We start from the raw sequence: 12,987 nt of genomic DNA, 5'->3' as shown, positions 1-12,987 counted from the left end.
GTCATACAGTTGTTTCTAGGAGGAAATCATAAATATTTTTCTGGAAAGTTGGTAATGTTTAAATAACATAAAAGTATATTTGCCTGAGAATTGTTATAAATCTTGTATAATAGCAATTTATCAACACTATTATATTAATGACAACATAGAAAAATTGATGACTTAACGACAAAATGTTGTATCTTCCCACTTTCATGACAAAGATTAAAAAACTAAAGATTATTTGAGTACCATTTTTAAATCAGTTTTTATCCACTTAATTATCATACCATCCACCCCTCACTTAACTGGGTTTCTGATCACATCACAAAATTGTTTGTTACTCTTTCCTGAGATCAAGTTATATCAGCAGTATTTCCATAATGTATTTAGGAAATGAAATAATATGTGAGGATGACTTGCATAGAGCACATAAGTTATATCCCCCCCCTTTCCCACAATCCATTTAGAAAGGGCAGTGATAGGAGGGAATGACTTTTGGGGGGTGGAGGAGAGATTCTGCCTGGGGAAGAACCAGATAAGAGGAGGACACCTACAGCTGCATAAAAAAAGGGTCAGTGGGAGATTTGTACTTTCTGACTCCCCAAATCCTGTCAGTGCAGCATTACAGCAAAGTGGGCCTAGCTCAGGTTTCCTGTCTGGGCTTCCTGGGAGAGGATTACCCTGACAATTTTCTTCTTGACAAATCCGTGTTTCTGATAACCAACCTGTTGCTTTCAGGGAGTTCATAAATCTCCTTTTTTCTGTTGTTCAACTATATTTTGTCAAAATCTATATTGTCAAAATATGATCGACAAATTTTTGTGAACTTTTTCCCTTCACTTGTAAGATAGTGGTAACACCCATTTTCCTAATGAAGCATGTCTGTAAATTAGACAACTACAGAAGAAAGATTAAATATTGAAAAAGCGTCTGGGATAAGAAACAAAGTTTTCTGCTTTTAAAATTGCTGCATGTTCCCATTCTAGTTCCATCCTTTCCTGGAGAAGAATGAGTTTGTCAATATTTCAGACTTTGAATTGTACATGGACCCAAATGGAGAGGTAGCAGCAGATCTGGGCATTTGGGGCTTCTTGGTTCTTCCCAGGGATGATCCCAGGAGAGAGACTGTGGCGTATTTTGTAAGACAGAGACTTTATATCAACAAAGATGTTCTTTCACGGCTAAAGTTGCTCAACAAGGTAGGAGAAAGTTTGGTGTCTTCTCTCCATTTTCCAAAGCCTGAGGTCCCATTTCAAGAGGGCTGATGCTATTCCCCAAAGGTGGTTGACCTTCACCGAGAACTGAATCTGGGCAGTAGAAACCGGATTTTTTCCTTAGGCTGCTTGGGAGGCATCGGTATTGTTCCATTTTGTGGACCACGTACAATTAAGGGTCTCCATCAAACGGGTGAGAATCCCACAAGGGCTGGGGAATGTGTCCTAGTAGCTTCTGGTTGTTTGCTCCTTGTGCCCAGAAGAGCAACGAAGGCGGCAATTCTGCTGACCGGGCCTGAATCCAGGCTTGGACCGTATCGGATGGGATTGAATCGTGAGTGGACGGAGGTCCTTTTGGCCCCATTGGGGGAAAGAAGCTTCTCTCTCCTGCTTGGGGAAAAGTGTCCCCTGAAGGGGCAGCTCCATAATCTGGGAGGCTCTTAAGGAGGCCGGACCTGGCCAGAGCTCTCCATGCCTCCCTTTCACCCTCCCTGGGATGGAGCAATGGGCCTTCTGCTCCTAGGAAGCAGCTCCAAGGCTTTCAGTTCACCTGAAATTATCAAGATTGTTCTGATATCACACCTTAAAATTAGGGTGTGAGAAGAGGGGAGAAATGCGTGTTAATGGGGTCATGAGAAGGAACCGCTGGTTATCACTTAATGCTGAAATCTTTTCTCAGTTCCATCCAGGGTGGGATTCAAATTTTGTAACAACCGGTTCTGTGGGCGTGGCTTAATTTGTGGGGTGGCTTGATGGTCACGTGACCAGGTGGGCATGGCCAGGTGGCCATGTGACTGGCAAACCAAATACAAGTGGTCCTTGCTTAATGGCCAGTTGCTTAGCAAGTGTTCTAATTTATGACTGATCTCCCCAGAGCTCCTTGACCTGGTTTTGGAGTTTTGACAACCATAAACACAAACACACAAACACACACACACACAGCCTTCTGACCCTGCTATTCTTTGATTCTGTAAGGATCTCCTGCTGGAGCAGGGGGTTGGACTAGATGACCTCCGAGATCCCTTGCAGCCCAGCCCTAGATTGCTGTGCTGCTTCAAAGAGTCTTCTGAAGCCAGGGTTTGTGTCCTTCCTTCCTCTCCTTTTTTTCTCTCTCCCTCCCTCCCTCCTTCCATGTATTTATCTATCCATCCATATATCTCATTCACTTTATCCTCCCTCCATCTCTTCCTTTCTTTTTCTTTCTTTGTCCCTTCCTTCCATCTCTCCCTTTCTTTGTCTATCCATTTTCCTCCTTTTGCTTCCTTTCTCTCTTTTTTTCTTTCTCTTCTTTCTTGTCTCTCTCTTCCTCTTCTCTCATTCCCTCTATTTCACTCTTTCCCTCTCTTTTTCTCTCTTTCCCCCTCTGTATTCTCTCTCTCTCTTCTCCTCCCCTCCACTCTGTGTGTGTGTGTGTGTGTGTGTGTGTGTGTGTGTGTGTGTGTGTGTAAAAGAGAGGCATGGGTAAGTCTGACCAGGTCGGGTCTCTTTAAGAACCTCCCCAACTATGAACCGGCCCTTTCAGGGGACACTTTTCCCCAAGCAGGACGAAGCTTCTCTCCCAATGGGACCAAAAGGACCTCCACCCAATCATGATTCAAATTCATCTGAATTCAAGGCCCTGGTCAACAGAATTCCCTTTTTTCTTTGCTAGTTTGGGCACAAGGAGCAAACAAACCTGAAGCTCTTAGTGACACATTCCCCAGCCCTTGTGGGATTCTCACCAGTTTGAAGGAGATACTAAACCATAGGTGGTTCACAAAATGGAGCAGTGCGAGAAGGTAAGGGTGACGGTGGGGGATAGCAAAGTGGCCGGGTCCCTATCTTCCCCTCTCTCTCCCCCACTCTGTGTGTGTGTGTGTGTGTGTGTGTGTGTGTGTGTCTGTGAATGTGTGTGTGTCTCCCTCAAGCCAGCAAGCTCTCCTTGGCGCTCTTCGCTACTTCTTTCATTTCTTCTTTTTCGAATCCAGACTGGCTAAACAACGATTGCCAGACTGCGGTGGAAGCGTCCATTTGGGTGACCCTCCTCCTCCTCCTCTTTCTCCTCCTTTCGCACCCGGCAGCTTTGGATGGATCAAGAGGGTGCAGTTGTGTGGGGAGACGCTCACTCCTCAAGTGAGCATCCACCCGCCCCTACTTGGTTTTGCTGTGCTTTGGCATTTGCTTGAGGAGCATCTCCACGTGCGCATGCATCCTCCCGGCCCCACACAACCACCGGTTATGAGAGGAGGAGGAGGAGGAGGAGAAGGGTCGCCCGAAGGGATGCTTCCACCGCGGCCTGGCGATCATTGTTCAGCCAGTCTGCATTCCAAAAAGAAGAAATGAAGGAAGTAGCGAAGAGCGCCAAGGAGAGCTTGCTGGCTTGGCCATGCCACGGCTTTCAGGGAGACACACACAGAGAGAGGGGAGAGACAGTCGGGAAGATAGGGACCCGGCCGCTTCACTATCCCCCCGTCACCCTCACCTTCTTAGGCCAGGCGAGGGAAGGGGATGAGGGGCAGGGCCAGCCGCTTCAGCAAGGTGAAGAGGAGGCGACCAAGCACAGGCGAGTAGAAACCTGGGAACGGCGGCTCCTAAAGGGCTTTGAGTTCGGATAACCTGGAGCAGCCGAGATCCGAGTGAGCATTGCACCACAGGTTCACCTGATCGCCCACTTCTTTGGTGTTGGCTTTACGGAGCCGCAGCGTGAGGTCTGGGCTGACATGTGACAGCAGTGCCTTTAGCTGTGCTTGCTTGTAAGTGTCCAAATAATCTGGTGAAGACGGCAGAGGAGTCACTCAGGTAGACCTCCCCCATCCGCAGTCCTCCTCCTGCAGAAAAAGGCCATTCCCTGAGCTAAGAAGGCAAAGAGCTGCGCCTCGACTCACTTAATTCCTAGGACTACCCCAAATGGTCTCAATTCGGCACGGAGAGGGTAGCTCCCCCTGGCAGTTCCCCTTTCCCTCACTGCTCTGACTTCCTGTGGCTCGCCTCCAGCCTGAACACCAGGTTGGACCACCAGAAGGCCACATCCCCGCTTCTCAACGGCGCTCCTGTGCCAGCCACTGCAGGATTCTCCATCTCTTTCTCCAAATTCTCCCTCAACTTCGAAATGACGACACCTGTTGCCGACATGGGTACAACCGGGCTGCCGGTCACCTTTACCCCCCACCCCACTTGCCTTTTGCTACTGCCACCTGGACCCCTAACCCCCAGCAGGTAAGGCCCAGCACCTGCAGTGAATCCCAGCTAAATTTCACTGTACCGGAGGACATGTGGAGTCTCGTGTTCTCCTGCTGCTGGGAAAGCAAGAGAGTCTCCCGGCACAGCGAAAAGTTTGCAAATTCCTCTCCAATAGGGAAATGGGTGGCTCTGGCAGCAGAAAAGTAGCCAGCTTGAATCCTGTTTCTCTCTGCCGCCCGGAGCTGTGCCGGGAAAGACTCTCTTGCTCTCCCAGCAGTAGGAGGACACGAGCCTCTCCACATGTCTTCCAGTACAGCGAAATGTAGCTCGGGTCCCCAACAGTCTGCATCTCGCCCCCCGCCTGGATTCACCGCAGATACTGGGCCTTACCTACTGGGGGTGAGGGCGGCAGGTGGTGACAGCAAAAGGCAAGTGGGGGGGGTAAAGGTGACCAGCAGTGGCAGGTAGGTGACTGGGCCCAAGAGCTTGCAGAGCCTCACTCACCCAGGGAGATCAGGCAGGGCCACAGCGAAAGGCATGCAGCAATGGCTGGACTGGTGAGTGGGCAAAAGCAGGCTGCAGGCGATGCCATGCATGCACGATAAGGAGTGACTGGGAGCGGAGAGGAGGGGCAGGCAGAGAGGGGCGGGGCCAGTTAGTGGTGCGATTTGCCGGTTCTCCGAACTGCACAGAATCATAACAACTGGTTCTATGGAACTGGACAGAACCAGTACAATCCCACCACTGGTTCCATCTCTCCAGACTTTTCTATTTAATAAAGTCCTTTTTTTTGGCAATGTGAGATGCCAAAAGCAAAAGAGAGGAACTAACGGAAGAAACTTCCAGAAGTTATATCTCTAACCATTTGGAAATAGTGAGAGATTTTGCTTACTTAAGTGAAGACCAGAGGCTAGTAACTTGTCTAATATCCATTTTTACCTCTATTTTCCACATATTTCCTTTACAATCTTATTTCTTTTCTGCTCAGTCCTTTCCTCAATCTGAATGTGTGGAAAGTTGTCATCCTGGATTTGTCAAGAGGGCTCGAGAAGGAGAGCCAGTTTGCTGCTACGACTGCATTCCTTGTCCGGAGGGGACCTTCTCCACTCAGAAAGGTGGGTGACACCAGAGGAAAGGAAGGCCTGGTGGAACTGGATCCATCCAGAGCATTGTCATGAAAGTATGAATTAAAAAACACTTTGAAGCTGAACTGATTTCTGGTTTATTTCCAAAATGCCCCATTTCTTATCTAAACAGAAGAGCAAAAAGACTGTGAAGGAAGGGCTGGATAGAAAGAGGTGGCTGTGGCAGATTGGACAAGCTTTACTACTGCCAGAGAAAATATTTCTTCTTTTTAGGTTGGATGTGTCCTTCCTTCCACATTTACTTCTCTAGGAACACCTGAGTTCCTTGAAACACGAGGAATGGTCTACATGGGTTCCCTTTGAGGAACACTGAAAAGGTATTTCTCATATACGAGATGCACAATGTGGTGGCATGGATAGTGATGCCTGTATGTGTCTGCACCCATATCACTCCAATGGCCATTCCAAATTATTTGCAACAGTCACTTGATCTGCCAGCCACCTCTTAGGCAAGTATGACAAGAATTGCCATCTTGCACGTAAGTTTCTCTAGAAAGATTAATTGATTCATTATTTTCCTTTAGTAATGGAGATTCCTATTAATATTCTGAACATTACAAAGGAAATCTTTCAAGTCCAAAGCTTCCCTCAATTTCATAGCCTATCAAAAATATACTGTAGCTATATCTTTTGTCTCTGGAAATATTAAGAAATCCATCCTGGAAAATGCTCCTGATAATCACTTGTTCCCAAAGAATGTACAATATATCTTGAAATGCAAAGGACAAAGAAATATGGGGTTGGTTTTTTTTCTTCTCAGACACAGAAAAATGCACCAAATGTCCGGATGATAAATTCCCAAATAAAAAAAGAGTTCAATGTATCCCCAAAGTTATAACCTTCCTGTCTTATGAAGAACATCTGGGCATCATCCTGGTCTCTTTTGCCCTATTCTTGTTCCTAACCACAGGCCTTGTTTTAATCATCTTCATTAAATACCGAGAAACTCCCCTTGTCAAAGCCAACAACCGGGACCTCTCCTACATCCTCCTGGTCTCCCTCCTGCTTTGCTTCTTGTCTTCTTCTCTCTTCATTGGTCAACCAAGGAAAGCCACCTGCCTTCTCCGACAAACAGTCTTCAGCATCATCTTCTCAGTTGCCGTTTCTTCTCTCTTGGCCAAAACCATCATGGTGGTGCTGGCTTTCCTGGCCACAAAACCAGGAAACCGAGCAAAGAGATGGTTGGGGAAGAGTTTGGCCAACTCCATCATCCTGTCTTCTTCTGGTGTCCAAGTTATCATCTGCTCCATCTGGCTGGGAATTTCTCCCCCCCTTCCCTGACTCTGACCTCCTCTCCCAGCCTGGAGAGATCATCCTGCAATGCAACCAAGGGGCCGTTGTCATGTTCTATGTCACCCTCAGCTACATGGGCTTCCTGGCTGCCGTCTGCTTCACGGTGGCTTTCCTCGCCAGGAATCTGCCCGGGGCCTTCAACGAAGCCAAGCTGATCACCTTCAGCATGCTGGTCTTCTGCAGTGTCTGGGTGACTTTTGTGCCCACCTACCTGAGCACCAAAGGGAAACACATGGTGGCTGTGCAGGTCTTCTCCATCCTGGCCTCCAGTGCTGGTCTGGTGGGCTGCATCTTCATTCCCAAGTGCTACATTATCCTTCTGAGGCCACAGCTGAACACAAAGGAGCATCTCACAGCCAGAACAATTGTAAAACGATAAGACAGAACACCGTGACATTTAAAGAATTGTAAAATTTCCTTTTATCTCAAAGTAGACACTAATTGTTTCAACTTAGATAGTGTGCAGGAATAAAAAAAAATCATGCCTACATTTTTCAATGGGAAATGTTTCAATGACTGTAATCCTTGCAACTCTCTTCATCTCAATAATTCTTGCTAAAGGGAACTCTGAAAATCATTCAGAGGAATTTGTTATTCAGCCACTGCCAATGAATTTGACACCTTATTCATACTGAGAGCAGCTAATAGTGTATCTATGAGAGAATGAATAGGAAAAGTGGTAAGATGGCTGGTGTGGGAGCCAAGCTCCAACTATGTTGTTTGACAATCTCCATGAGAGCAATTGGCCATCCCATCAAGCCAGAGAAGGCGGAGGCCTCCAGGTCCTCTTGCTTAGATGTTCTCATCCAAGGAGACCTAGTTAGCACCCCTTTCCCATAGCTGCTCCTGCCCTGTGAAAGAAGCTTGTTCATGAGATCCACCATCCTCTCTCCATCCCCTGATTAAAGCCGGTTCTTTTCCCCAATGCTTGAGCTAGTTTAGACTGGAGTCCAGAAGATCCAGAAGGAGGAGAAGCCCCATGGGAGAGTCAGGCTGCATCCTGGTGAAATTGGGCTCATTGTGGCTGCACCGTGTGAATAGTTGCAAGCAGGAGTTTGGGGGCGTCTCAAACTCCACCAGAGGAAAGAGGGTCTCTCTCTCTCTCTTTCTTTCTCTCCAAGGTGGGAAGCCCAGCAGTGCAACCCTTGAAGGCTTCACCTGGGGGTGCTTCCAGCCCCGGAAGCCCCAGAAATAAGTCCTACTAAGGACTTTGCTCCAGGATCCCTGGAAGCGAGCAGAAGTGGGGAAAGGAAAGGTGAATATTCTGACTAAGAGATTCTGAACATCTCTGGAGATAAATTTCAAGGAACTATAAGGCAATAAAGGCAATCCTCCACTTATGACCACAATTTTTGTTGCTAAGTAAGTTCTGTCTCATTTTACCAACTTTTTTGCCTCAGTTGTGAAGCAAATGAGTGTGGTGTTTAGTTAAATCATGCGGTCGTTAAGCAAGTCTTCCAGTGACCCCAATGACCCCAAGGTACTGCAAGTGTCATAAATACACACCTGAGTTTTTGTCACGTGACCATGGGGTGCTGGAATGGTCGTTAGTGTGAAGACTGGTCATAAGTCACTTTCCTCAGTGCCGTTGTACAAACAGATGTTTGTAAGTGGAGGACTCCATGTTGTCCTCAGAGCCATTTTTGACAAAGAGGCTCCTGCCCTTAAGATCCCATCAGAATGGAGCCGGAAGGGACCTTGGGGGTCATCTATTCCAACCCCCTGCCCAAGCAGGAGACCTCAGACCATTCCATGCAAACGAGTGTCCAGGCCTTCCTGGAAGACCTCCAGGGACAGAGCCGCACCCCCACTTCTGAAGGCAGCCTCTTCCCCTGTTTCATGGGGGATGGAGGGCTTCTGGCCTGCTCCTCAGGGGACGGCTGGAGGGACAGGAGAGGCCTCGACTTCATCCTTGAATCCCCCCCATCAAAACACGGAGAAAAGGCTGACATTCTTGGTCCTCCTCCTCTGGGGAGAGAGCCTTGTCAGGACCCCTGGCCTCTCTCCCAGCCCCAAGGAGGAAAGGCTGCCCCTCCCCAGCCTTTCCCCCTTCTCCCTGGCTTCCTTCCAAGTGGGACCCCCGGGATCTCCTCCCAAGGCCCCCAGGACCACCAGGGATTGGATCGGAGGGGGCAAAGCCAGCCACCATCCTGGCAACCAGCTGCCTCTCCTGGGTTGCTGCTTCCAGGGAGCCTCACTCTGTTGCCAAAGGCCCCTGGAGGTTTTGCCAGAGCGAGGGGACCCTCCAGCCCCCAGCCAGGAAAGCAGCGGAATAGGGTGGGGTGGGAAGAAGAGAGGAGACCCCCCAGCCTCACACAGGTGCAGGGTTGGAGGTATTAACCTCCTTGAAGATGGGCAAAAAGAAAGGCCACCCATTGAGCCATTGCACCCTCCGTGTCCTGGCCAAGCAGGAGATCCCACATGGCTCCAGTTGCAACCAGGGTCTTTTTATCCAGGATGATTTGGGTGGGGACAGTGGGTGGACGAGGGGAAGGTCCAGGGAGGAAGGAAGGTTGTCTCCCATATTCACTGCAGGATCTTCAGGGACGGACAGGTTGCTATCAGGTTGGTTTTCATTCACCTGCTGCAACTTTCTGGTGACCAGTTTTGGGGTTTGTTTTGGTCTGATGCAGCTGCTGCCTTGGGACCACCCACTCTTGCCTCCCCATTTCAGGGGGCGTTGACTCCCCCAAAAGCCCAATGCTCCCCAGAAAAGCATAGAGGAGACCCTGCCTGAGACCCGGGGAGGGTTGGCTTTCTGGGAAGGGACCCTGAACCCACTGAGGGTCTCCATCTTCAGGGAGCCCTTTCAGGAGGGCAGGAAACCTGGGCATGAACTAGCCAGGATTGCTCCTTCTTTCATCACCACATCTCAGCCTCGTTTCCTTTCAGCAAGAAAAGCATATTTGCTTCCCACAGATGAATTTCCAAATCTGGAGCTCTGAAACTTGGAGCCGAGACCTTGTTGACGGGCTCATTCCCAGCCCTGCAGAGGAGCCTCTTCCCCCCTATGATGAAGGGAAAGGCTGGGGATTTATTTCTTCCTCCCTCTTGGCTCCCCAGGGAGTTTTCCAGCCGCCACCTTGGAAACCAGTCCAGTGAATGGAAAAATACAAGGAATAATGCAGAATTATGTCCTGTCCTGAACCAGGAAGCCCTGGATGTGGAGAATTCCTGGCTTGGCCTAAGATTTAGGCCTTGTGTGTCCCTGCATAATTTCTGGCCCTGTTTGCTAAGCGAATCACTGCAGATGTTAAGTCAGCCAGATGGTTCTTAGGTGCATCCAGCTTCTCCACTGACTTTGCTCGCGAAAGGGGATCATGTGACACACACCCGGGGACATTGTGGCCATCATAAGTGTGAGACAGTTGTCTAAATGTAAATCCTGGGACCCCAGGGAGGCTGCCAGGGCCACCAGTGTGGAAAGGGGCCCTAAGTCACCTTTTTCAGTGCCACTGTGGTCACCAAATGAAACATTGTAGGTTGAGGATCCTCTTCCCAGGAAAGAGCGAAACCGTCACAGGAGGGAGGGAAGAGGAGGATTCCCTGATAAGTCCTGGCAGAGCTGCAGGGAAGTTTCTCCCGGCCTCCTCTTCCTCCTCCTCCTCCTTCCACCCAATTCCCCTCCTGCTTCTTTTCCCTCCATCTGTCCATCTTCCTCCTCCGCCTCCTTCCACCTGATTCCCCTCCTGCCTCTTTTCCCTCCGTCCATCCATCCGTCTTCCTCCTCCGCCTCCCTGGGAAAGAAACAGCCTGGAAGCCCCTTCAGAGTTCTGAGGGAAATGAGCTGGACATTAAGGGGGGGGCAGAGCACCGGGGGTTCAGCCTGACCTCCCTGATTTTGGGGTCTCCTGCCGCCCAGAAAGCCATTTCCTGACTTCTGAAACGGCCAAGAGACTCTCCTCCGGCCTCGGCTCTTCCTTCTGGCCAGGACCAGGAGCTGGTGGGCTTCACACCTGGGGGAACAGCAGCCCCCACCTGCCAGGTGCAAAGCTGGCACACCAGACTCACATCCTGGCAAGAGGATGACCCTGGGGACCCTCACCCCATTCGCTCCCCACCTGCTCTGGGCCCCCATGAGGCAGATCCCCCCACTTGCCCAGCAAGGCCAGAGGGAGCCCCCTCCAGGGGACGCCACACTTCCCAGAGCAGGAGGAGGAAGAAGCCCCTGGCTGCCCCAGGGGGAAATTGGCAGCAGGGCCCCAGGCTGACCTCCCCTCCCCCCTGGACCCCACCAGCCCCACCTGGCCTGCAGGTGCCCAGGGCTCACCTGGGAGCTCCACCTGTCCCCCACCTGTGATGCCAGAGCCGCTCTCCCAGCCAATCCCAAGGAAGGCTCCTCCCTCAGAGGTGGGCTTTTTGATAGCACCTGAGCTGCCCAGACCAGATGGGAGGGGCTCCCCCTGCCTCCCTCTCCCCCTGCCCCCTCCCTCCCTGCCCTCACTGGGGAGGGGGCAGACCCACTGCAGACCCCCTGGCCCTGCAGGACCCCTCCATGCCCCCTCCTCACAGCAAAGCCCCCTGCCAAACCCTCTCCGAATCCAGCCCTTTGGAGGCTGCTTGACCGGTGAGGAGGAAGCCAGGCCCAGAGAGGCCCCTCAGCCTCGGCCAGATGGGTGGGAAGGTGGTCCGGAAGCCCCCAGGGAGGCCGGCCCAGAGATCTTGGCCAGGCTGCTCAGAAGCCATTGCCATTGCCTCTTTCCCAGGGCTCCGAGAGAGCGGCTGGCCCAGAGCCTCCTAGCTGGCTTGGCTCCCCAGGCAGGACTGGAACTCAGCCCCCCCCCCCGGATTGAAGCCCCAGCCACCCAACTGACTCTGGTGGGATCCACATGACCCTCTGAACCCGGTCTCTTCCCCAGTGGCCGCATTCACATTTGCACCTCTGTTGAAAGGCTGTCAAAATGCCTTTCTTCTGAGGATTCGATTTTCCCGCTGGGAGAGCTCCGACGCAAGGATACGGACAACTGCTTGAAAGCTGGATCTTTTTATTTTTCGGGAAGGCGAGAGATAGCAAGAAGTCTGCGTTCCTGGGCTAGCTACCTTCGAATGGTAAGTCCCTGATTTTTATACCCTTTTCTCCTTTTGTGTGAGTGCTTGTCTTTGTATTTCTTAATGTTTTAAATCCTGTCAGGGGTTGTCTTTCTTCCCGCCAGAGGGGAAACTCCGCGGGCTGCAGAAGGCAAACTTTGTGGGGTGGTTTGATTGTTTTATCGGTTTCGTCCTAATCTTTTTTAGCTTAATGGTTTCTTATATTTGTTTTGTGGCAATCTCCTGTCTGTCTCCTTTGTGATATATTTTGTGCCTTTTGTCTGTTTGTTTTGCTGATTTGGCATGTCTTGTGTTTGTAAGGGTTTTCTTTTCTTTCTTTCCCTACTTTTCTTAATTATTTGGGCTTTTGTCTAAGGGGCTTCTTTAATACCTTTTATTTGATTCCTTTTCCTATGCAAGTTTGTTTTATGGCTGGCCTGATGTTCCCTTTGGGCTTTTCCTGCTTGGGTGACACCACTGTCCTCGTGAAGTTCCCTTTCCACACCTCTTAACCATGGTTTGTTTCCCAAGGTTGAACCATTTGGCCGAGTAGTCAGTGGATGATGGGAACTCGGAAGAAGATGAATTCCTGGAAGAGAAGCTGATCAAGAGGAGATACACAGGCAGGCCTCGACTCCCAACCATTCATTTAGTGACCGATCCAAGTTACAACTGCACTGAGAAATGGAACTTAGGACCATTTTTCACAATTAATGACCTTTGCAGCATCAAATGCAGGGATCAGAATTCAGGTGCTTGGCCACAGTTTCATGTTTATAATGGCACCAACATCCCAGGGCCATTGTGATCCCCTTTTACAACCTTCTGACAAGCAAAGTCAATGGGGAAGCCAAATTCACTTAATGACCGGGTTCCTAACTTATCAACTGCAATGATTCATTTAATGACTGTGGCAAGAAAGGCCATCAAATGGGGCAAAACTCACTTGATGGATGTCTCACTTAACAACAGAAATGTTGGGCTCAGTTGTGGTCATAAGTTGAGGACTACCTGTATTGGGGACCCTTTTCTTCTGGCGAGGACCCCATTCACACAACATGCTTGACCAGGCCGGGGTCCTCGCAGCCCCCCTGAGAGAAGCCAGAGGTCCACATGGAGCCTCCTCAAGGCCGGTGAGAAACCCTGGATGACTATAGCCCCCTCCT

General features: G+C 50.2%; 2 protein-coding genes across 5 annotated transcripts in view; both read left to right on the top strand.

Annotated features, from left to right (window-relative positions):
- LOC148128647 (vomeronasal type-2 receptor 26-like) overlaps window positions 1-7,083 on the top strand; it is a 60,641-nt gene extending 53,558 nt beyond the window's left edge. Inside the window, exons 3-5 of one of the 3 annotated variants that reach the window (XM_087948660.1) lie at window positions 969-1,181; window positions 5,344-5,470; window positions 6,261-7,083. In XM_087948660.1, the coding sequence (XP_087804786.1) occupies window positions 969-1,181; window positions 5,344-5,470; window positions 6,261-6,781 (861 nt within the window). In that variant the 3' untranslated portion in view covers window positions 6,782-7,083. Of the gene's footprint in view, window positions 1-968; window positions 1,182-5,343; window positions 5,566-6,260 lie in introns of those variants that run through there. The other 2 variants (XR_015746212.1, XM_087948661.1) reach the window with 2 other exon arrangements.
- A 3,892-nt stretch (window positions 7,084-10,975) lies between these two features.
- The window catches only part of LOC148128645 (vomeronasal type-2 receptor 1-like), a 15,981-nt gene continuing 13,969 nt past the window's right edge, over window positions 10,976-12,987 (top strand). For both annotated transcript variants that reach the window (XM_087948673.1, XM_087948672.1), the window contains exon 1: window positions 10,976-11,842. The gene's annotated coding sequence lies outside the window, so the exon portion shown is untranslated. The remainder of the gene's footprint in view (window positions 11,843-12,987) is intronic.

The sequence above is a fragment of the Notechis scutatus genome, unplaced genomic scaffold (genome assembly GCF_049901735.1).
Source record: "Notechis scutatus isolate UNSWTSFEM ecotype Mainland unplaced genomic scaffold, rNotScu1.2 NSCUCTG36, whole genome shotgun sequence".
NCBI classification, from domain to species: domain Eukaryota; kingdom Metazoa; phylum Chordata; class Lepidosauria; order Squamata; family Elapidae; genus Notechis; species Notechis scutatus.
This window is presented reverse-complemented; position numbering and strand designations above follow the sequence as displayed.